Consider the following 24749-nt stretch of genomic DNA (forward strand, 5'->3'; position numbering starts at 1 on the left):
AGTTCCTGGATTGCCAGGCTGGCTCAGTCAGAGGGCATGTGACTCTCGACCTCAAGGTCATGAGTTTGAGCCCCACGCTGGGTGTAAATATTACTTGAACAACCTTTTAAAATAAATTTAAGGGGCACCTGGGTGGCTCAGTGGGTTAAGCCTCTGCCTTCGGCTCAGGTCATGATCCCGGGGTCCTGGGATCGAGCCCCGCATCGGGCTCTCTGCTCAGCGGGGAGCCTGCATCCTCCTCTCTCTCTGCCTGCCTCTCTGCCTACTCGTGATCTCTCTCTCTGTCAAATAAATAAATAAAATATCTTAAAAAAAAAAAAAAAAGAAACTTCTTCTAGGCTAAATGGAACCTCAGGAATCAGATTTTCATGCTCCTCGCCCCCAATCTGGAACAACTGGGAAAAAAAAAATAGACAAAGTGTGTCAAATAACACTTTTCTGACCTTGAGGAGTTAAAGCTGGGGTTCTAGAAAGGGTAAAAAGGCTACAGTTTGCAGAGTGGAGTTCTGGAAAGAAGACAGTTGAGGGCAAGGGGAGGGAAGAGCTCAGTAATGCGGAAATCTGTTGAGGGTCTGAGAACTAATGGGCATATATAGGTGCGAGACCAGGGACAGAGCCACTTGAAAGCAGCAGAGGGCAAAACTCTCAGAGTTCACACAGGGTGTAAATACTTCGTGTTCCTCCCAGCCAGAGTGGAAAAACTTCCTAAGGAAGGGGGGGAAAATTAGCCCCAGAATAAAGGACTATTCTGGTCTTTCCTCGCAAAACTTAACAGCAAGGCTGGAAAGGATCAAACTATTTCCAGCAACTTAATTGTATCCCAGAACAAAGCTCAAGAACACGCAGAGGAAATTAAAAAGTATCCGGCGGGCCACAAGGTAAAATCCACTAGGTCTGGCATTAAACCAAAACTCACCAGACAAGCAAAGAAGCAGAAAATTAAGACCCATAATGAGGAGAAAAATCAATTACTAGAAACATGCCCAGAAACAACAGAGATGCTAGAATTAATTAATATTTAAAGACATTAAAGCAGGGGCGCCTGGGTGGCTCAGTGGGTTAAAGCCTCTGCCTTCAGGTCAGGTCATGATCCCAGGGTCCTGGGATTGAGCCCCATAATGGGCTCTCTGCTCAGCAGGGAGCCTGCTTCCCCTGCCCCCTCTCTGCCTACCTCTCTGCCTACTTGTGATCTCTATCAAATAAATAAATAAAATCTTTTAAAAAATGCAGCATATTTTAAAAATCCATACAGATCAAGTCTGAAGAACGCCCTTCTAGATCTCACCCCCAGACTTCACCGGTAAGCACTGTAAACAGCACACACCCGTGCAGACCTGAGAAAACACAGTATTCTTTGTACATCAACTGTATCCTTCAGCTTGTTTTCTCTACTCAGTCATTGTTGAAGAGATCCAGCTAGATTGTTACATGTAGATCTCTTTCCTTCCCTTTTCTCTGGAGCCCAGTACTCCATCTCAGACATGAGCTGCTGTGGATTTACATATTTTGCTACACTGGAATATTTAAGTGGCTTCCAAGTTTCCACAATTACAGGCCATGCCACCTCGAACATCCTGTGTACATTTCTTCATCTGTGGGTGAGGCATCAATGCTAATAAGAAGTGGCCTGGGGATGCCTGGGTGGCTCAGTCAGTTCAGCGTCTGCCTTTGGCTCGCATCATGATCCCAGGATCCTGGGATCGAGTCCCATGTCAGGCTCCCTGCTCTGTGGGGCCTGCTTCTCCCTCTGCTTCTGCCCCTCTCCCTCTCTCTCTCTCTGTGTCTCTCTTGAATAAATAAAAAATCTTTGGGGTTAAAAAAAAAATTGGAGGTTATCTGTGTAAACTCCAGGGTTTTGACACAGAAATGGGTACAGGTAAGGGTGTGTGTGTGTGTGTGTCTGTATGTGTGAGTGTGTGTGTGAGTGTGAGTGGGTGTGAGTGTTTTCCACCTCTGCCCCCTGACAGAGCTCAAGAGGTAATGACACCCCAGTAGCAGTGAGCACACCCAGCCCCCAGCTCCTGGTTTTTAAATGTTATTACCGAAGACAAAAATGAAGGCTTTATGTCAAAATTGCTAATTCCAAGGCCGCAGCTGGGAAAGAACATGGGTGAACCTGGAGTTCCCATAGGACCCATCCGTTCCCTTCCAACACATATGTATACCCAAGAGAAATGAAAGCCTATGTCCATACAAAAACGTGTATGCGAATGTCCACAGCATCACCCTTCACAACAACCAGAAGGTGGAAAGAGCCCAAATATCCATCAGGGAATGAATGACTAGTCAAAATGCGGTACGTCCATACAATGGAATATTACTTGGCCATAAAAAGGAATGAAGCTTGGACATATACACACTACAGCGTGGACAAGGCTTGAAAACATAACACTGAGTGAAAGAAGCCAGACATTAAAGGCTGCATGTCGTATGATTCCACAGAAAATGTCCAGAACTGGCAAATCCATACAGAAAGAAAGTAAATTAGTCATTACCAGGCACGGGGTGGAAAGGAGGAATGGGGAGTGACAGTTAATGGCATGGGGTTTCTTTCTGGAGCAATGAAAATGTTCTGGAATTAGATTAGTGATGATGGTTATACAATTCTGTGAATATACTTAAAAAAACCCCACAAAAGTATTTATTTCAAAAGGGTGAATTTTATGGTATGTGATTATATTTCAATTAGATTATAGTTTGGTTTTTATTTAATTTTTTATTTTAATTTTTTAAAGATTTTATTCATTCAAGAGAGAAGATAAGCCAGAAAGATTCTCAAGCAGACTCTGCGCTGAGCAGGGAGCCTGGTTTCACAACCTTGAGGTCACACCCTGAGCCGTAACCAACGGTCAATGGCTTAATCCACTGAGCCACCCAGGCACCCCCTCTATCTTGTTTTTGTTTTTGTTTTTTAAATGACATGAAGCACCCGATATACAACACTTAGGTAGAAACCAGAAAGGAAAAAAGAAAGGGATGCCTGATAAATGCAGTGAAGAGACTGGATGGGATCATGGAACAGAAGAAGGACATTGGTGGGAAAAATCCATGAAACCTGAATAAAGTCTAGACTTTAGTTTTAGTAATGGAGCAGCAGGGTTCTTCATTTTGCAAAATGTAGTAGTTACAAGAGATGTTAACACCAGGGGAGATCAAGTGAGGCACAGACAAGAACTCTTTGTATTCTCTTTGTAATCTTTCTAAACTCCTAAATTCATCTCTAAAATTATTCTGAAATAAAGCTGATTTACAAAAAGTGAGCCTAGGACCAAAGAAAGAAAGATGTGCACAGAAAAAGATAGGAACACAGCAAAAGGACACGGGAGCCAGCTGGAAGGGGCCGCCATGAGCCAAGTCTGGGACAATTTGAATATCAAAATAAGGACAGTAAGCAATTGTCACATATTGAGGACAGTAAGTATCCATGAGTCTACACGGATACAAATAGACTCCTACAGCAAAAGCCATAAAAAGTGTCAAAGGAAAGATGGAATTAGAGGCGCCTGGGTGGCTCAGTGGGTTAAAGCCTCTTCCTTTGGCTAGGTCATGATCTCAGGGTCCTGGGATGGAGCCCCGCATCTTAAAAAAAAAAAAAAAAAAAAAAAAAAAAAAGGAAAAAAAAAAGAAAGAAAGATGGGATTAGAAAACCACCATTTGGTAATCATCAACTAAAATATAACAGATTCAGGGGTGCCTAGGTGGCTCAGTGGGTTAAAGCCTCTGCCTTTGGCTCAGGTCATGATCTTAGGGTCTTAGAATCGAGCCCCACATCGGGCTCTCTGCTCAGCAGGGAGCCTGCTTCCTCCTCTCTCTCTGCCCACTTCTCTGCCTACTTGTGATCTCAGGTCTGTCAAATAAATAAATAAAATCTTAAAAAAAAATAAAATATAACAGATTCAGGCAAGACTCAGCAAGAGATGCTAAAAGGAGTGTGGGGAAGTCTAAAGAAGTATTTGTATGGTACAAAGTATCATACGACAGGATACTTTTCAATTACAAAGCACTAGAAGAGAAAACTACCAGATCTCATCTTTTGTAGCAAGTGATCAAGGGCAACAACACAGCAATACTTCAAACTCTGATGCCTCCTGATACAATGCACCAAGAAAGACACAACACTTCTGTGGGATTCCTGCCAAAACCAACAGCCTCAGTGCAATCACGAGGAAATAGCAAACCATCCATCCTGAAAGACACCACCAAAGAGTGAGCAGTTCCCAGCAAACCTCGTCATGTTTGACACAAAGACAGAGGAAACTTCCAGATTACAGTGGATTAAAGAGATAAACAACTGAATACAACATATGATAGAATTTTCTTTATCATTAATAAATTAGTGATCAAATGATGCATTCGTAGTTAATCATTTATTAATAATTAAGTATTAATGATTTAGTAATAAATATTAAATAGGTGTTGGTAAAATCTGAAGAAGACCTGTAGATTCTAGAATTGTATCTATGTTAAATGAGTCTGATTTTTTTTTTTTTAAAGATTTATTTATTTATTTATTTGACAGAGAGAGATCACAAGTAGGCAGAGAGGCAGGCAGAGAGAGAGGAGGAAGCAGGTTCCCTGCTGAGCAGAGAGCCCGATGCGGGACTCGATCCTAGGACCCTGAGATCATGACCTGAGCCGAAGGCAGCGGCTTAACCCACTGAGCCACCCAGGCGCCCCAATGAGTCTGATTTTAATCACTGTGCTGAGCCTTTGTTTTAGGAAAAACACAATGAATTATTTAGGGAGACAAGGGGTATCGTGTCTGTGGGGCGTCTGGTTGGCTCAGTCGTTGGGCATCTGCCTTCGACTCAGGTCCTGATCCCAGCATCCCGGGACTAAGCCCCATGTTGGACTGCCTGCTCAGTGGGGAGCCTGCTTCTCCCTCTCCCTCTGCCCTTGCTTGTGTTCCCTCTCTCACTGTATCTCTGTCAAATAAATAAATAAATAAATAAATAAAATATTTAATTAAAAAAAAGGGGGGGTATCATGTCTGCAATTGACCTTTAAGTGATTCAGAACAGGGGCACCTGGCTGGCTCAGATGGTTAAGCCTCTGCCTTCAGCTCAGGTCATGATCTCAGGGTTCTAGAATCGAGCCCCACATCTGGCTCTTTGCTCAGCAGGAAGCCTGCTTCTTCCTCACTCTCTGCCTGCAGCTCCCCTTGCTTGTGCTCTCTCTTTCTCTCTCTGTCAAATATATAAAATTAAAAAAAAAAAAAGAAAAAAGAAATAAATGACTCAGAACAGGGATGCCTGACTGGCTTGGTGGGTGCAGCACGTGGGTCTTGATCTTAGGGTCATGAGTTCGAGCCCCACACTGGGTGTAGAGACTGCATAAATAAATAAACCTAAATAGATAGATGAATGAATGAATGAATGAATGAATGACTCAGAACAGGGCAATTCCTCAAACAATTAAACATTATTATAATATGATCCAGCAATTCCATTTCTGGGTGTATATTGAAAGCAGCCTCTTGGGGCGCCTGGGTGGCTCAGGGGGTTAAAGCCTCTGCCTTCGACTCAGGTCATGATCTCAAGGTCCTGGGATCGAGCCCCATATTGAATGGGGCTCTCTGCTCAGCAGGGAGCCTGCTTCCTCCTCTCTCTCTGCCTGCCTCTCTGCCTACTGCCTACTCGTGATCTCTGTCTGTCAAATAAATAAATAAAATCTTCAAAAAAAAAAAAAGAAAGCAGTCTCTTAAAGATTTGTATGCCCATGTTCACAGCAGGGCTCGTCATTATAGCTAAGATATGGAAGCCACGCAGGTGTCTATCAGTGGATGCACGGGGATAAGCAAAAGGTGGTATAGCCACGCGGTGGCATATTATTCAGTCTTAAAAAAGGAAATAAATTCTGACTGAGGTTACTTCGTGGATGAACCTTGAGGACATTATGCTGCCTGAAATCAGCCAGTCGCAAGAGGACAAACACTGTACGGTTCCACTGATAGGAGCCAAATTCATTACCAACACAGGACACAGAAGGGAGGGGCTGGGGCTGAGGGAGGGCAACGGGGAAGTCAGTGTTTAATGGGGACCGAGCTTCAGTGTGGGAAAATGCGAAAGTTCTGGAGAGGGATCGTGGTGACCGTGGCACACCAGTGTGAATATGTTTAATGCTGCTGAACTGTACACTTAAAGATAATTAAGATGGTAAATGTTATGTTATATATATTTTACCACAATAAAATAAGATGACTTGGAGGTAAAAAAAAAAAATTTTTTTACATTATACTTATCTATCTCATTTATCCTTAAAGAAATTGCAAATGTAATACGATGCTAACGTTTGAGGAAATCTGGTTACGGAAGGACTACCTCTCCACCCTCTTCTTATAACTGGTCAAAATTGTTCTTTCAGTGGAATGAGAAGAAGGATGGTTGCTTCTTCTGCCCCCAGGGCTGGGAGAGCCTCCAGCAAAGACTTTTATCTTGGTATGAGGTCGATAATCTGTGTATCTTGACCTGCTCTCCCCCCTACCCTTTTATTTTACTGTGGCTTTGGCAGACCTTTCTGGCAAGTGAAAATATGTTAAAAAGCCAGGAATAAAAAGAATCCATCTCCTGGACTTACACTGAGGACTTTACACTGTTTGGGTCCAGCTGGGGAGCTGTCCCCAGTTAAGCCTGCTGTCCACGGACCAGGCCCCCCACAAGCCCAGGCACTGTACTTCGTGAAACCACCTCCGTGCACAGGGGGACTCAGGATGCCAACTCGATCAGTGACCAACCCAAGACACCTCTGGGGCACGGTAACCACACATGCCCCCACTCCAGGTCACTATGACACGTGATGTGCTGGGGTCCCTGGGTGCTCAGTCATTAAGCGTCTGCCTTCGGCTCAGGTCATGATCCCAGGGTCCTGGGATCGAGCCCCACATTGGGCTCTCTGCTCAGCGGGGAGCCTGCTTCTCCCTCTGTCTGCAGCTCCCCCTGCTTGTGCTCACTCTCTCTCTCTGTCAATAAATAAATAAAATCTTAAAAAAAAAAAAAAGACATGTGATATGCCAAGGCTGGATGCCTGGTTTGGAACAGCAAACCCTCCCACGGATCCTCTCTGCCTGGCAGAATGGGCAGTCCAATGGCGCTGAGCCACCTCCCTTGCCCGGAGTGACTTAACGGCTGTCCCCACTGGGTGATATTTCTTTGAGCATTAGTGGGATGGCCACACGCCCACATCAGTTCTCAGTAGTAGGAAATGAGTTGACATCACCAGGAGATCACAGACTGAGTCACCTTCTTTTTCCAACCTTTTTTTTTTTTTTTTTTTTTTTTTTAACATAGGCTCCACGCCTCACTTGGGGCTTGAATTCCCGACTCTGAGATCAAGAGTCACGTCTCCTACTGACAAAGCCAGCCAGGTGCCCTGTGAGTCACCTTCTCATCCTAAACTTTGCTCCTCACGTCCTCTGGGCCCTCAGCTATGCTCGCCTCACCAGCGGGAAAAAAATCTAAACTAAGAAAACTGCCGGGACGCCTGGGTGGCTCAGTTGGTTAAGCAGCTGCCTTCGGCTCAGGTCATGATCCCAGCGTCCTGGGATCGAGTCCCACATCGGGCTCCTTGCTCGGCGGGGAGCCTGCTTCTCCCTCTGCCTCTGCCTGCCATTCTGTCTACGTATGCTCGCTCTCTACCCCTCTCTCTCTCTGATAAATAAATAAAATCTTTAAAAAAAAAAAAAGAAAAAGAAAACTGCCACCATAGGGGTGGAACCACCCACCTTCCACTCAGGTCATGATCTCAGGGGCTCCCTGCTCAGCGGGGAGCATGTTTCCCCCTTTCTTTCTCGCTTTCTCTGTTACTCGCTCTCTCTCTCTCAAATAAATAAATTAGAAAAAAACAAAATGAAACAGCCTCCAAAAATATACACCAGCACCACCCTCCCCATGCTACCTCCCGCCCACAGCATCCCCACAGTGAGGCAAACCACCTGTTCATCAAACACCCGGAGAGGAGCATCTCTGTTCATTATGGAAGCCGCCCCCCCCGCCCCCCGCCCCGCCGACCAAGTGCCAATGGGAGTGGGAGTAGGGGGTCAGTAGGGAAAAGAGCCTGCGGCCCCTCCCACCCCAATTCAGGCTAAGCAAGTAGCAGCCGGCACCTGGGGGGGACACAGACTCCATGCCCGCCTGTCCACTGACAGCTTGAGACCAGTCAAACTCCTCTGAGATGACCGAGGTCAGGAGAGCAGCTGCCTCCCAGGCAGGGTGGGGAATGCTGGGGAAGCGGGGGTGGGAGGGAACATTCCAGGTTGATGGAATCGTCCCACGGATAGAAATACTCTTCCCCGCAGTGACAGGGGTTCGGAGACCTGTCAGTATCACTTTATGCAAATTGCTTCCCAATTTTAAACCAGGCAACGGAGGGGAAGGAGCAAGCTATCAAAGTTCAGGGGGAGTTATCAGAAACGGGTGGTCTGTAATCTAGCTGAACTCTTGCCTCTGGACACTTTCTGATCCAAGAAAGCTGGGCGGTTCTCCTGCGGGAGGAGGCGGGTGGCAGCATCCCCCAAGTCCCACGACACCGCAGCAAGCACAGCCGCCCCGCACACACACCGTGAAAGGAACAGGGCTCACACGCCCCCAGACGGCGCATTGTCTACACCCCAGTCTACCTGACAAGACCCCGCCGCAAGGCCGCATCTGACCGATTCCCTTGACCCCACAACAAAGACCCCCTTTGTTCCCTGGTTAATATCCTTAGCAGGTCTGTCTAGACTCACTGTGGCAGTAATTGTCCCGTGATGCCACCAGGACCTGTGACCCAGCTCCTCCTCGCTGTGCTTGGGCAGGGAACACTCCGGACGGCCAAACAAGGGGGTCCCGGCCCTTGACACCCACCTGAGCCTCCTAGGAAGAGAGAGACCTGCGGCCAGCGTCCCACATCCACCAGCCTAGACCTAGAAGAAGACAGGACGCTCCAAAAACGAAGTCCGTCCTGTGCGAGGTGCTTAGGGGCAGTGCCATGCTGGGGAATGAGGAAAAGGGGGTGCCCTCTGTCTCCACACTCCCACCTCCCCAAGGTAGCTGGTGGGAGACAGTTCATTCTGCACTAGAGCACAAGTTCACGCAAGACGTGAAGAAGGAAGGTGAGATGAGAGAGGGACCAAGGAGGCGGGAGGGCCAGGGGAGAGAGAAGACAGTGACAGACAGAGACACAGAGAGATGGAAGGAGAGAGATGAAGACATAAGGGGAGAGAGACACGAAAAGAGAGAAACAGAGCCCACAGAAAGACCAAACGAAACTGAAAGAGGGGGACACGAGGGGAGAGAGACAGAGATGGAGAGTGCTAAGAGACATAAGGGGAGAGAGGGAGAGACCAGAGGGAGGCTCAGAGAGACAGAGACAGAAAAAAGACAGATAGGGAAGGGGAGAAAAAAGAGAAATTAGTGGGTCCCTGAGAGAGGAGGCATTCCTTTTACAGGGGACAGCTTGGGCTTCTGAAAAATCCATGGGGACAGGAAGTTAACTGCTGCTCACTCTGGGAAACAAAACTCCCAACTTCAGCTTGAGGTGATCACCGTGAACTGCCACCTGATCTCACATCTGGATCCCACCAAGAACACTCCAAGCCATATTTTCCTGAGGGACAGATTGGACCCATCCAACTGGATGCCTTTTCATGCGCAAGTCTGTTTCATCCAGGTCAACTAAAACACACCAAGGGCAGCTCCCAGCAACCCCACAGACAGATCCTGCACACACTGTGCTTTGCGGAAGGCGGCAGACCCAAGCACAACTCCGCTGACGCCAAGTTCTAGAACAGGTGACACCCACATGGCAGAAAAAAAAAAGAGAGAAAGTCAGCAGAGATTTTTACCCCTGGGGGGAAATAGCTAAGAAGGGCCACAGGGTGCTTCTGTGATGAGAAAGGGGCTAGGAATGTTCTAGATCTTGATCCAGATGTGGGTAGCACGGAGGTGCACATGCATGAAATTTCATGGAGTTATATGAGGCAATCACTCAGCGTATATATGTGCAACTCTAGCTTTTGGTTTTGGTTTTAAGGGGAACAATCACATCTTGGGAAAGTTGGTGTCTTTTTTTTTTTTTTTTTTTTTTTTAAATCCATGGAATGGTAGAGAATCCTCTCTTATTGTTTCACAGGCTTGAGGTAGAAAATGGAAAGTCTTCCAGAGGCAAGGTCTGGCAAGATGGGCAACCAAAATATCAGGGGCATTTCCCCTCCAGCAGCAGAATGAAAAAGCTGCCATCCTCCACCATCCGCATCCCAAAGCTCAGAGGGATTTCCAAAGATTGTTTAATTGATTTTTCTTCTATTTAGATGCAGATCATAGTGTCTGGGGCCCAGGAATTCAGACACACGGCTTTGTGTCCACTCAGCCCCGTGAAGGCTCCTGTCTGAAACTCGCACAAAGCCAGACACACAACGTCTTCAGAAACACGCTGTTTCCTTTTTGTCTGGGGCTCCAGGGAGAGGGTACAACGAGCAGAGCCTGGGACACGCTCCCATCTGCAGGGTCCTGGGGACCCTGTCCCTCTGTCCTGCTCACAAAGTGGGGTGAAATGTTTTTTAATAGAAAAAGAAAAGCAGCCAAGATTTTGAGGTCTCTACTTGGGGTGATATTAAAAAGTGGGGGGGGGCGCAAAACTAGGGGTGGACACATGGAGGTTTCAACTTGGATTTTTCTCCAAATTCAGGGCTCTGGCATGAAAAGCAGGGGATGCTTTAAATCAAGCAGCTAATGGGCTAGGATTAACATGAGTTTGGCTCCGGTCTCTGCAGACCTGATTTATATAAGAAGAAAACGGTTCTCTCTTTCTCTCTCCCCATTGTTCCCGTCTGTCTCTCCAAATGCCCCATCTGACAAAGAAAGTGGAAGGCTTACAGGCTGACAACCTGCTCAGGACAGTGGGAAAGATACCCCCTACCCCCCAATCAACAGCCTTCTCCTCCCACAACTGCTGGGAGGCAACAGTGAGGGTCACTATACCTTCTCTAAAAGGCTAATACAACCCCCCAACATCCCTGCCTGGTTCCCCCAAAACCTGGCTGGGGCAGAGGACACTTTTGAGTCACTGCCACTCCAGTTTCCTGACTGTATGACCTCAGATAACTCTCCGGGGGCCCCCGGTTCCCGCATCAGGAACATGGGTACAAGAATGAGTACACCCAACCACGCAAAGGTTGTGAGGGAAATTCAGAGTGCTTCATACACAGCAAGCCAACAAATGTGGTTATACTGGTCACCATCTGGAAAGGTGTGGATATCAGACTTAAATGTTTTGCAGGAAGCTTCAAGGGACCCGTTCTCTTTCATAGGCTCCTTCCTCTCTTTGGTGCCATATATGTCCACGGGGAGCCCAGCCCTGAGTCTGATTCCTACCCTCCAGATCCAAGTTACCTGGACTGCAATCCAGCTGGCGTTCACGGTGTGTTCTCCGAAAGGGCCAAATCCTGGAAGAGAAAACAGGAGAAGTCACATATCACCACCCAGTGACCTCTTGTAGCCTGCCCAGGGTTGTGTTGCTGCCTCCACCAGGCGGAAAGGAACGGGAAACTTGGGCAGCAGCTGCCACCAGGGCCAATGTCAGAGGCCTGGTCCTGCTATCTGGGGCACACCCAGGGCCCTTCAGAGAGCCCCCCCATTTCTCACTCTTAACTGCTTTTATTATTATTTTTTAAAGATTTTATTTATTTATTTGACAGAGAGGGGGAGATCACAAGTAGGCAGAGGAGCAGGCAGAGAGAGGGAAAAGTGGGCTCCCTGCCAAGCAGAGAGCCCAATGCGGGACTTGATCTCAGGACTCTGAGATCATGACCTGAGCCAAAGGCAGAGGCTTAACCCACTGAGCCACCCAGGCACCCCTCTTAACTGCTTTTAACTGTCCTTTCTTACCTTCCCCTTTGCCCAACCCTTGTGCCGTCCAAGGGGCCAGTGGCCTCCTGTTGCCCCCAAAAGGGCTGGCCTTTTTCCCCCTTTCGATTTTTTCCACTATCCCTGATCCCCATCTATAATTATTTTACCACCGTCTTTGTGCAGGGCCTCTGTGCTCCGTGAATCACCACCAAGTGAGGAATGGCCCTTAAGGGATACATGCGGGTGTCTCCGAGGCCAGGCTGTCCAGACAACCTCCTGCCACCCTCTTCCCTGCTTGCTCCAACTCCAAGTCCCACTTACAAACTGAGGCAGTGGCCAGAGGCGGCATTAAGGGTTCTGCCTGCACTGTGGCCTTCAGCCTCCCTGAGTGCTTTTCAGGCAAGGCTGTTTCCTGCACCCCTTTTACAGGAGCAGGACTAAGGCACAGTTAGGTGAAAACCACTGCCCAGGGTCACAGACCGAGAAGGCAGAAGAGCTGGGATTTGAAACCAGGCCCACGAGAGTTCCCAACTCTTCTCTTCTAATCACCCTGTCCCCCTGCCTAGAAAGGAATATCTCCAAGAGAGGATGCCCTGGAACTGGGGGTCACTCCAGCTGTACTGAGGGTCCCAGGTGGTGTCGTGGCCTTGGGAGGGAAGCTGTACCTTGGAACAGCAGAGCCTCCCCCACAGTGGGGCAGGACCTCTCCACCCCTTATCTTCTCCTGTATAGACTAAGTTTGAGTCCCAGCTCCACCACCTACAAACAGGGTGACCTCTGTGAGCCTCGGTTTCCTCTGTGCAAAATGGAGATGGTACAGATGTAATGAATTCATGCAAGGAAAATGCCCAGTCCGGTGGCTACCTACAGAGCCCAGCACTAGAGGAACACATTACCAGATACAGGAGGGCTGGGGGGCGGGGGTGGCGGCAGCAAATCTCCCTGCAATTACACACACCTGTTAAGTGAGTGCCTTCTTCCACCTTCCTGGGAATTCCAGGATCAGCCTCACCCTCCCCAGGCCAGAAAACACTTGTGGGAAGCTTAGCTGGATCTCCCACTCTGACCCCTTTAGACAGCAGGTCAAAATGACCCCCCCCACCAGAGGCCCACGGAAGTTGACGTTCACGTGGCCCTGAGGCGGAGTCTTCCCCAGGAGGAACAGTTAGTTTCGGGGAGTTAGTGACAGCAGGCACGGGCTCACCCATAAACAGCTCGGGGCGGGGTGGGGATGTGTGGAGATTTTTGACCCACACGGTCCTGGGGACAACAGGGACAGCAGTTGGCCACCCGAGGTTCCCCGACCTCCACCTGTTCTTGCCTCGGGAGAACAGCCCCCCCCCCCCATTAGCACAGGGCTGGGGGAGCAGTGGCTGGCAGGAGGTTCATTTGTCACTGGGGCACTTCCTGCCCGCAAATCGGCCTTTGTCCCCTGGGGCTGTGGGTGGGGACAGAACCGACCTCGGGAGGGGCAGGGTGAAGTCCAGTCCTGCCCACGGGCTGGTCAGACGGAACAGACAGGTGCCCAGAGAACCACTGTCCTCACCCGGGGAAGGAAGGACGCCCGAGGGGCCTGTTCTGCGCGGGGCACTTGGCTGGACCCTCACACCCCCTGCTTGCCCCGACCCCTGACAGTGGGGCCAGAGGGGCGCCCCTTCTCCACTTTCTACGTGTTGCGCGGAACGAGCTGGGCGATGACATCTTCCAAACCTGGGACGACTTCTAGCACCTGCCCCTCCCGGGCCACCGCGCCCTACCAACCCCGCCGGCTCTGGAGCCGCCCAACCCGCCCCTGCCCGCGGTCGCTGTCGCCGCGGCCGCCATCAGCGTACCCGTCACCACCACCGCCTTCCTGGGCTGCTCCATGGCGGGCTCGGGCGCCGCCTCTGACCCGCTCTTGTCGGGACTGGCAAGTCCGCCGCCGCAGCCGCCGGGACCCCGCGCCGCCCCGCCCCCGGGCCCGCCCCCAGCCCCGGCCCTGGCCCCGCCCCCGGCCGGGCCGCTCGGCGTGCGCGCCCCGCAGCCCGAGGCGCGGCGTGCGCGCCCCGACACTGACACGCGCCACAGGGGCTCCGGACCCGCACCTTCCCCAAGTTCTGTTTCCCCCTTGTAAGACGGGGACAGTTGGTTTCGTACGATGTGGCCGCTTGAACTCACTTGAGTCAGGCGCTGCGACGAGCGCGTCATTTCATTCCGCGTGTTCACTGAGCGCCGCTGTCCGCCCACCCCTGGGGATTATCTGGCTCCCTCCCCTGCCACCTCCCGTAAGACTCGGTTATTCACTTCGTTTTGCAGAGGAAGAACCTGAAGCACGGTTCTAAGGGCTGCTCGACTAGAACCTCCTGGAGTCAGAGAAGTGGCATGCATGAAGACCCGGAGGTTTAGAGGGGAACGGAATAAAGTGAAAACCCAACACCAGTAAGATGTTGCCAGAGGTCCTCTGCAGGCTCCCATGTTGCAAAGAAGGAGGCTGATGTGGCGCCACAGACCTCGGCCTCCCCTCTCTCCATCTCCCCAACACTCAATTCACTTCTAGCCCCAACAGTACTTCAAGGGCCTAGCGGGGTCCCACCCCAGGGCCTTTGCACTTCCTGTTGCTTATGCCCGGAGCATGCCCTGCAGGTTATCTAGCTGCTTCTCTTCCTTCAAAGTTCAGCAGAACTTCACCTCTTCCTAGGGGTTCTACTTACCCGACCTGGCTGAGATCTCCCACCATCTTCTCATCCTCTGTGAATAGATCATCTCCTTTCCTTATTTCATCCTGTTTGTCGCAGTGATCACACTCCATTATAGACACTGCTTTTCTGGTTTGTTTCCCATTTCTTCTGACATAGAGATTAGGACTTCCAGAGCAAGGATGTGTCTCCATTACAGCCATGTCAGTGCACCCAATATGTGCCTGGCATACAGTAAGTCACCCACTAACGTTGATCAGATTTCTCCAAAACGGCCAGAAAAATAAGGCTGAGGTTCTGGCCACATCATCAGAAAACAGGACTAGACCCTGGACTTGGGTCACTGACATCTCATTCCAAGCAGCCTTGGCCCCGGATTAGCTAGGATGCCAACTCAAGAGCCATCTGCCTCTGGCCCTGGTCTCAGAATACCCAGGGCAGAGTTCACTGGGCTGGCCTGGAGCCCTGCTCTGCGAGCACAGAACAGAGGTCACATACTCAGTGGCTATTTTGGTCTCTGGCAGCTTCAGGTAGAATTCAGAAAATCTGAGAGCCGGCCTGAACCAGCTGTGGGAGCAAGACCCAAGCCAAGTGGGAGAAGAGAACAGAACAAAAATCTCAGCAAGGATCAGGTTTCATAACTCCAACATGTAATAAGTGTCTGCACATGTTCCTGAAGCCAGGGTTGTGGAGGGAGGGAAGCCACATCATTTTCCCTCATCCCACCATACAAAAGGGAGGAAACCTATATAACATCCAGAGTGAGTGCTGATGGGGAGAAACTGAGTCGTACACTACCGCTGAGCTGGATAGGAGAAAGGCTCAGATACACGGGCAGCCCACACCACACTCGGACCCTGTCTGAGCACATCACTTGGGTTTTCTTTCTTAATCTCACAAACCCCTTCAAGGGAGGACTGTTCTGACCCCATTTTTCAAGTATGGAAACTGAGGCCCAGAGCAGCTCAGTCATTTGTCCCAGGATCACAGGTGGGAGGGACAGGGATTTGGAGCAGGAGTAAATAGGCCTGTCCTTAGGGAGGACAAGCAGCCCCCAAAATATCCTGGCTGGTGCTTCCGAGGTCTGCACTCCAGGATCTGCTTTGCAACAGTGGCGGGATAGATGAAGAGACAGGAAGAGATAGAGCGCACCTTAAAATTTTTTTAAAAAGCAAGGTGGGGGTAGGGGGGCGCCTGGGTGGCTCAGTGGTGCCCGTTCAGGTCATGATCTCATGGGCCCGGGATCGAGCCCCACTTAGAACTCCGTGTTCAGCGGGAAATCTGTTTGAGGATTCTCTCTCTTCCTCTTTCTTTGCCCAGCCCCCCACTCATGTGCACTCTCTGTCTTTCTCAAATAAATAAGTCTTGAAAAAACCAAGATGGTTATATTGGAAAGACAAGTGCAATAAAGGGCTTCTGCTACATGGAAAAGCTTGGCAGTTCCTCAAGTTCAACATACTTACTGGATGACCAGCAATTCCACTCCCAGGCATAAACCCCAAATAATTGCAAAGAGGTTTTCAAACAAATACTTGTACGTGAGTGGTCATGACAATACTTAATTGTTAAAAGGTCAGTACCAGGGCGCCTGGGTGACTCAGTGGGTTAAGCCTTTGCCTTCGGCTCAGGCCATGATCCCAGAGTCCTGGGATCGAGCCCCACATCGGGCTCTTTGCACAGCAGGGAGCCTGCTTCTCCCTCTCTCTCTGCCTGCCTCTCTGCCTACTTGTGATCTCTCTCTCTCTGTCCAATAAATAAATAAATAAATAAAATCTTAAAAAAAAAAAAAGGTCAGTACAAACAAACAAACGTCCATCAACAGGTGAATGGGGAAAAAATTGGTCTATCCAGGAATGGAATATTACTCAGTTATACAAAGGGAGTTTTTTTGATACACGCATGGATGAACCTTGAAAACATCATGCCTAGTGAAGGAAGCCAGTTACAAAAGGCCACAGGGTATAAGATTCCACTTACATGAATCCTCCAGAACAGGGAAGTCCGTAGACACAGAAGGGAGGTTAATGGTCGCCAGGGGCGGGGAGGAGGGCAGGGAGTGACCATTCACGGGGATGGTGTTTGCTTTTAGGTGATGAAAATGTTCCAGAACTAGATAGAGGTGACGGTTGCACAACACGGTGGATGTATTTAATGCCAATGAATTGTATACTTTAAAATGGTTTCAGTGTGGGGCGTCTGGGTGGCTCAGTGGGTAAGTCTCTGCCTTTGGCTCCCGTCATGATCTCAAGGTCCTGGATCAAGCCACGCATTGGGCTCTCTGCTTGGCAGGGAGTCTGCTTCCTCCTCTCTCTGCCTACTTGTGATCTCTCTCCTTGTCAAATAAATAAATAAAATCTTTAAAAAAGAGAAAAGAAAATTAGTTAAGTGTTAAGTTTTATGTTATGTGAATTTTATAGAAAGAAAGAGGAAAGGAAGGAAGGAAAGAAAGCGAAAGAGAGAGAGAGAGACAGAGAAAGAAAGGAAAGGAAAAGAAAAAGGAAAGGGGAGGAGAGGAAAGGAAAGGAAACAGAAGGAAAGGGAAGGAGAGGCTCCTGGCTGGCTCAGTGGGTAGAGTGTGGAACTCTTGATCTTGGGGTCCTAAGCTCAAGCCCCAAGTTTGGTGTAGTTTTACTTTTTTTTTTTTTTTTATAATTCTTTTTTTTTTTTTAAAGATTTTATTTATTTATTTGTCAGAGACAGAGGGGGAGAGAGCGAGCACAGGCAGACAGAGAGGCAGGCAGAGGCAGAGGGAGAAGCAGGCTCCCTGCCGAGCAAGGAGCCCGATGTGGGACTCGATCCCAGGACGCCGGGATCATGACCTGAGCCGAAGGCAGCTGCTTAACCAACTGAGCCACCCAGGCGTCCCTAGTTTTACTTTAAAAACAAACAAACAAACAAACAAACAAACAAAATATTTAAAAAGAAAAAGGAAAGCCAGCGTGGAAGCATTTACGGAATGAAAAGCAAATGTAAAGTTAGAAAGACACACACAAATGTGTTTGGGAAGACAGAAAATATCTCAGGAAGGAAAAGCAAGAAATTTGATAAGACTTTCCCGGAGAGAAGCGGGATGGGGGAGGTGTGAGAGTGGGGGCAGCAGAGGAACCCTGCCAACGCTTCTTGCACGGGGTACATACACCCACTACAGGTGTCCGCTGCTGTCTGAAAGTAGAGCATTTCTGTGACCCCTTATAGTAAGCAGAGATGGTGAGGAAGCAATCGCCACTCATTTATACGGGAAACATTTTGAACATTCCCAGACACCTCCCGCCAAAATAACCTTTCTCGGGCTTTTCTGGTACCTGAGGACACATCCTGTTAACAGATACACAAAATCAGTTAAAACGCAGACGCTCACAGCCACAGTTCAGTGTTCTGGTGGCTTGATGCTGGGATGCTGAGTGCAATTCTCAGAGAAGGACCTAGGCTAGCTCTATCAGGACTTGCTGAAGAATGAGCTCTGAAGGCTATCTCTGCCCTTCACCCTTTTCCTTAGAGCCAAAGTCCCTTCCAATGTTTTCCAGTTAGGGAAAACAGATACTAATGTGTAGGTATTTTGTAAAAGCAACTGGCATAACGTGAACTTTCAAAAACTTGGGTATACCTGTGCTCATAAATAAATATAATTCAGAAACTTTTGCTTTTAAAAAATGCCACTAGGGAAGCCTGGGTGGCTCAGTAGGTTAAGTCTCTGCCTTCAGCTCAGGTCATGATCCCAGGGTCCTGGGATCGAGCCCTGCGTCAAGCTCCCTGCTCCATGGAGAGCCTGCTTCTCCCTCTCCTTCCGCTGCTTCCCTTGGTTGTGCTCTCTCGCTCTCTCTGTCAAATAAATAAAATCTTTTTTAAAAAAAATGCCAATAGACTTTTGGTGATATTGTTATTTTTAGGGGTAAAGGGAGAAAGAGAAACTTAAGCATATTCCATGCCCAGCACAGACCCTGATGTCAGGCTCGATCTCACAACCCTGAGATCATGACCTGAGCCAAAAATCAAGTCAGATGTCTAACTGATTGAGACACCCAGGTGCCCCGGTGTTTTTTCTTTAATTGTGGTAAAATACACATAAAATTTGTCATTTTTTTTAAAGATTTTATTTATTTATTTGACAGAGAGAAATCACAAGTAGATGGAGAGGCAGGCAGAGAGAGAGAGAGGGAAGCAGGCTCCCTGCCGAGCAGAGAGCCCGACGCGGGACTCGATCCCAGGACCCTGAGATCATGACCTGAGCTGAAGGCAGCGGCTTAACCCACTGAGCCACCCAGGCGCCCCTAAAATTTGTCATTTTTAAGTGTACCATTCAGTAGTGTGAAAAGTCCATTCACGTTGTCATGCAACTTCAGAACTCTTTTCATCTCGTAAAATGAAAACTCTGTCCCCGTTAAACAGTAATTCCCCATTCCCTCTCCCCCAGCCCAGGCACCCACCATTCTACCTGACTACCTTAGGGACCTCATGTAAGTAGAATCATGCAGTCTTTGTCTTTTTGTGACTGGCTTATTTCAGTTAGCAGCTTAAGGATGTGTTAAGGTTCATCCACGTTTTCGCATGGGTCAGAATTTCCTTCCTGTTTAAGGCTGATAATAAACCCTTGCATGAATATACCACATTTAGCTTACCCACTCATCCACTCTTGGACACTTGGGTAGCTTCCCCCTTTTGGCCATCATGAATAGAGCTTCTAAGAACATGGGTGTACAAATATCTCTTCAAGACCCTGCTTTCAATTCTTTTGGTCACCTAGCTTTTATAACTTCTTATTATGAAATAGCTTAATAAGACTAATACAAAGATGGAAAAATAGCATTTCCATGAACCTTTAACTCAGCTTCCCCCAGTGAACTGGTCTATCTTACTAAACTTTTGTCAAACAAGAAATTGACATTGGTACAATGTAATTGGCTCAGGAACCACACCTAATTTCCCAGAGTTGCTGGAAGATAAAAACAATTTCATTTGTAAATAATTGTTTCTTTTAAAATGTTTATGCAAGGGGGTGCCTGGGTGGCTCAGTGGTTTAAGCCTCTGCCTTTGGCTCAGGTCATGGTCTCAGGGTCCTGGGATCGAGCCCTCATCGGGCTCTCTGCTCAGCAGGGAGCCTGCTTCCCCCTCTCTCTCTGCCTACTTGTAATCTCTCGGTCAAATAAATAAATTAAATCTTTAAAAAAAAAAACTAAAAAAAAATTCTATGCAAGGGGTGCCTGGGTGGCTCTGTCAATTAGTTAAACATGGCCTTTAGCTCAGGTGGTAATGACAGGGTACTGGGGTTGAGCCCCATATCAGGCTCCCTGCTTAGCAGGGAACCTGCTTCTCCCTCTCCCCCTCCCATCACTAATGCCCTCTCTTGCTCTCTCTTGAATAAATAAATAAAATATTTTAAAAAATAAATAGAAGGGGCGCCTGAGTGGCTCAGTCCATAACCACCTGCCTTTGGCTCTGGGATCAAGCCCCGCACTGGGCTCCCTGCTTGGCAGGGAGCCTGCTTCTCCCTGTCCCATTCCCCTGTTTATATTACCTCTCTTGATGTCTCTCTCTCTCTGTCAAATAAATAAATAAGGGACGCCTGAGTGGCTCAGTTGGTTAAGGGACTGCCTTCAGCTCAGGTCATGATTCTAGGCTCCTGAGATCGCATCCCACATTGAGCTCCTTGCTCAGCAGGGAACCTGCTTCTCTCTCTGCCTGCCACTCCCCCTGCTGTGCTCTCTCTCTCTCTCTCTGACAAATAAGTAAATAAAATCTTTAAAATAAATAAATAAACAAATTCTTTTAAAAATAAATAAATAAAACGTTTATGCGATTTTCTTAGGGAGAGAATGGGAGACAGCAAGTGTGGTGGTTAGAGCCAGTTGGCTTGAGTTCAAATGCATGCCCTCAGATGAGCTACTTTCCCATTCCAAGCCTCAGTTTCCTCTTCTGTAAAATGGGGATTACAGATTGCGGCGGCGGCGGGGGAGTACCTAGAGAGTACTGGGAGGGAAGGTAAAATCTAAAATAGGAATATTAGCATGGATAGCAATGTGGTCCTACAGAATAGAGCATCTTTTTTTTTTTTTTAATAAAATGAAATTTGTATCTTTCCTTGCTGTTCATAACCTTAGCAGTTGTTTTTTTTGTTTTTTGTTTTTTGTTTTTGGGGGAGGAGACTCCCAATAGAGCAGGGAGCCCAACACAGGGCTCAAACCCAGGACCCTGAGATCATGACCTAAGCCGAAAGCAGATGCTTAACTGACTGAGCCACCCAGGTGTCCCCTGCTTTTTTTAAACTAGACTCCATGCTGGGCTTGGAGGCTTGAACTCAAAAGCCCAAGATCAAGCCTGAGCTGAGATCAAGAGTCAGCTGCTTAACTGAGTGAGCTACCTAGGAACCCCATGACTTTAGCAGTCTTGAGGAAGTTTGGCCAGGTGTCCTGCGGGATGCCCCCGATCTGGGTCTGTTTGATGTTCTTGTTGTGATTGGAATGGGGCTGCGGGTGCTTGGGGAAGACCACAGAGGTGAGATGCCCCTTTTATCTCACCATATGAGGGGTTCCTGACATCCTCTCAATTTATCATAGTGGCGTAACCTGGATCCCTTGGTGCAGGTGATGTATGAGTTTCCTGTGGCTTCTGTAACAAATGACCACAGACTTGGCTTAAAACAACACAAATTCATTCTCTCAGAGTTCAGGAGGCCAGGAGTACAACATCAATGTGTCATCAGGGCCATATTCCCTCTGGAGGCTCCAGGGAGGAACCTTCTTTATATCTTCCAGGTTCTGCAGGTTCCTTAGCTTATGTTTGCATGGCTGCAACCCCTTGCCTCTGTTTTCTCTGTGTCTCAAATCTCCCTCTGTGTTTCTCTTAGAAGGACATCAGTCATTTAGTTTTATTTTCAGCCTAAACCCCAGACAACCTCATCGCAGGATCCTTAACTTAAATCTTAAAAGACTCTTTCTCCAAATAAGGTCCCATTCACAGGTTCTGGAGCTAGGACGTGGGCATGTCTTTAGGGACCCGCCCCTCAGCCCAGTGCGTGTGGTAACTATCACAAGTCTCCACTATCAAGTCACTATTTAACCCCTTTCTCTACCCTATTCTTTGAAAGTGAGTCACTGAGCCCAGCCCACCCTTGGTGATGGTGGTGAGGTTACATATAATTTTTAATGAATGGAAAATATTCTGTCTAGTGGGTAAACCATAGCTTACTCAACAAGTCCACTGCTGTTCTTTCTGCTCTTTTACAATTGGCAACATTGCTGCAAGGCCTTGGCATAGAATGTTTCCCTTCATTCCCAAGACCTCCTTAGTATAAAATTTCAGAAATGGCTTATTGAGTTGAAGGGCATGACACTTTTATGGACTTTGAGACGTAATTGGCAGATCATGCCAATATTTTCTCCCACTTAAAAAGAGATATATACGTCTACCAGTTTCACCACAAGTTTGACAATGTTGGGTCTTACACACACACACATACCCTTTTTAGTGGAGGGTAGGGTGTTTTTGTTAATTTGATAGGTACATTGACCTTCACTCTTGAGGTTTCTGCTGTCAGAAATACATTTTATTGTATTTTTAAAAGATTTTATTTATTTATTCATAAATTTATTTTATTAGATTTATTAATTATTTATCATTATAATTAATAATTATATTTATGATTATATGTTTTATTGTATTTGTTATATAATAATTTATGATTAATTAATAATTTATAATTATAATTACAATTAATAATGATTACATAAATAAACACATAAATTTATTTATTTATTTATATCTCTCTCTCACAGAGAGAGAGAGAGATCACAAGTAGGCAAAGAGTCAGGCAGAGAGAGAAGGGGAAGCAGGCTCCCTGCTGAACAGAGAACCCGATGCAGGGCTCGATTCCAGGACACTAAGATCATGACCTGAGCCGAAGGCAGCGGCTTAATCCATTGAGCCACCCAGGCGCCCCCAGAAATACATTTTAAAGTGGATTTTTAAAATTGCACTATTCAAGGGATAAGGTAAGATGTGGATTTATGAAACATCAGGTACGGCTGGATACAGGATTAAATAGGGCCAAGATTCTGAAGAGACAGTATCTGTATCTGACTCACATTACTCCAGCAGTTTCAGAACCGGCCCAGGGAACCTCTCTGACTGGTTGAGTCTGGGTCGTGTGTCCATAATGAGAGGGGGAAGGAACTAGGCTGACAGCCACAAACTGGCCCATGCAAACTCTCATACTTGTAGCACTGTTTCTACAAGTCAGATTTGAGCAGGCTTAAACGCGCAAGCAATCAATGACAATGTGGCACAAACCAGGTAGTGATGAAAATCAGTGCAAGCTACTGAGGTTTGATGGATAAGAGAAGGAATTATTGGATTTTGGGGGCAGTCATTGAAGTGTTGTCAGAGCACCTACGCATTAGAGCACATTATGCCAATTGCCAGGGACAAAGTCCAGACTCCAAAATAATAAAGGACAACTTCCTGGGCTCATGTAAATGGAAAGGCACGCCTACAGCTTCAGGTATAGCTGGATCCGGGGGCTCACACCATGCCTCCTTTCCACAAAGCAGCTGTAATGTACGCTGGACTCACCCCACAGAAAGCTTCATCCAGAAAATCAGTCGGAGGCTTTCACTGCCTCAGTTCTAACAACCTCCTCAGAACCCTCTTCTACCACCTCAGTATCCCTCCCAAGGGAGACCTAATTGCCCTTGGTTAGTCACAGGCTCCCCCTTTAACCAATCACTATGGCCAGGGGGATGGAGAACTCTGATTGGCCAGCCCTACGTTGAAAGAACTGACAAAAACTGCAGTGACCGAAGTCTGCCACATGGGGTCACCCAAGCAGAGTTTTCAAAGATGAATAGGAGTTTGCTAGCTCAGCGAAAGGAGAAAGAAGGCACCTAGAAAAGTCAAGAAAAGTCAGAAAGGTGTGTACCAGCACATGATGTTCTTCCTACTTCCACCACCATGTGGATTCTGAGACAGTTCGCTGTACCCCAATTTCTGTTGTTTATAAATTAAGCTTTGCTGGTCCTTCCAATCCTTCTAACCCAGCTGGCATCACTATTTAGCCATCTACCAGGGTCCTGCACACATCCCAGATCTCACCAGCACCCCTAAGAGCAACCCGAAGCCAATGATAGATGGAACTTGAATAAATACCCCAGCTGCCCTGACCAGCTTTTATGTTGTCTCCATGAGGTCTCCAGTTGCCTACTGTGTTGCCTACTCATTGGTTCTTCCTGCAGGAATTCTTCCCTCCCTTTCTCAGGTGGAGATCTAGATTGTCCCCTTCCCCATCTCCAGTGGGGGCTTCTTGAGGTCACCGTCTAAATACTCTGTACTCTTGAGTCTTCATTTCAGGGTTGGTTTCTGGGGGCAGAAAGACCCCAAACTAAGATATGAAGGACAATGGCCTGTTCAGGCCTACTGGGTGGTTGGCACTTTATGTGGGTTCCACTTTTTTTTTTTTTAATGTGAGTTCCACATTTGATCAATTCACACAGTAACCCTGGTTGGTAGAGACGATTCTTCCTGTTTTTAGGGAGGAGGAAAGGGAGAAACATGCCTGAGTCACTCAGCTCATTTATAGCAGAGCTGGGCATCCAGACCGCTCTCTCTTCACTAGATCCTGGAGGGGAAATATCAGTGCCTAAAACCTTTCTGGTGGGAGGCAGCTGTGGCCTGTGGGTTCCCATCTTCTTCTGCTCAGGTCTCTGAGGCCTGATGCAGGGGAATATTTTATTGAGAAGGTGAGCATGAGGGCCTCCCCAAGCCGGCTCCAAGAAGCACAGGTTTTTTTCAGCTGGAAGAACTTGGCCCTGGTCTTGGTAAGGAAGGCTCTCTGAGTGCCTGGGTGGCTCAGTCAGTTAACCGTCTGCTGTTGGCTCAGGTCATGATCCCAGGATCCTGGAATAGAGCCTCACAACAGGCTCTCTAAGCAGTGGAGGGTCTTCTTCTCTGCCTTCCCTGCTTGTGCACACGCGCTCTCTCTCTCTCTCTCTTGCTTTTTCTCTCTTAAATAAATAAAATATTAAAAAAAAGAAAAGAAGGAGGAAGAAAGAGGGAGGGAAAGAAAGAAAGGCTCTCAAGCCAATGCTGACACTTGGGAGACCCGGAGGATAGCCACTGGTGGAGGGCACCCATTGCTTATTTAGGGGCTGGAAGGTCAAGGCAAAAGAAGGAACCCTTGATGGTCATCCAGTTGTTAATTACTTGATGTAATGGGTTGAGTAGTGTCCCCTAAAAAGATATGTTCTAACATAACATAGGTAAG

General features: G+C 47.8%; 1 protein-coding gene across 3 annotated transcripts in view; it reads right to left on the bottom strand.

The window, feature by feature from the left end:
• PGPEP1 (pyroglutamyl-peptidase I) overlaps positions 1-14792 on the bottom strand; it is a 30754-nt gene extending 15962 nt beyond the window's left edge. For 2 of the 3 annotated variants that reach the window (XR_006385165.1, XM_044253897.1), the window contains exons 1-2: positions 14513-14792; positions 11367-11419 (exon numbers count right to left, since the gene is read on the bottom strand). Coding sequence is in view for 2 of the 3 variants with exons in the window: in XM_044253897.1 (XP_044109832.1) it covers positions 11367-11419; positions 14513-14564 (105 nt within the window). In the remaining variant the exon portion in view is untranslated. Of the gene's footprint in view, positions 1-11366; positions 11420-13654; positions 13710-14512 lie in introns of those variants that run through there. The other variant, XM_044253898.1, reaches the window with a different exon arrangement.
• Between the last annotated feature and the right edge of the window lie 9957 nt (positions 14793-24749).

The sequence above is a fragment of the Neovison vison genome, chromosome 6, assembly GCF_020171115.1.
Source record: "Neovison vison isolate M4711 chromosome 6, ASM_NN_V1, whole genome shotgun sequence".
Taxonomy (NCBI): Eukaryota; Metazoa; Chordata; class Mammalia; order Carnivora; family Mustelidae; genus Neogale; species Neogale vison.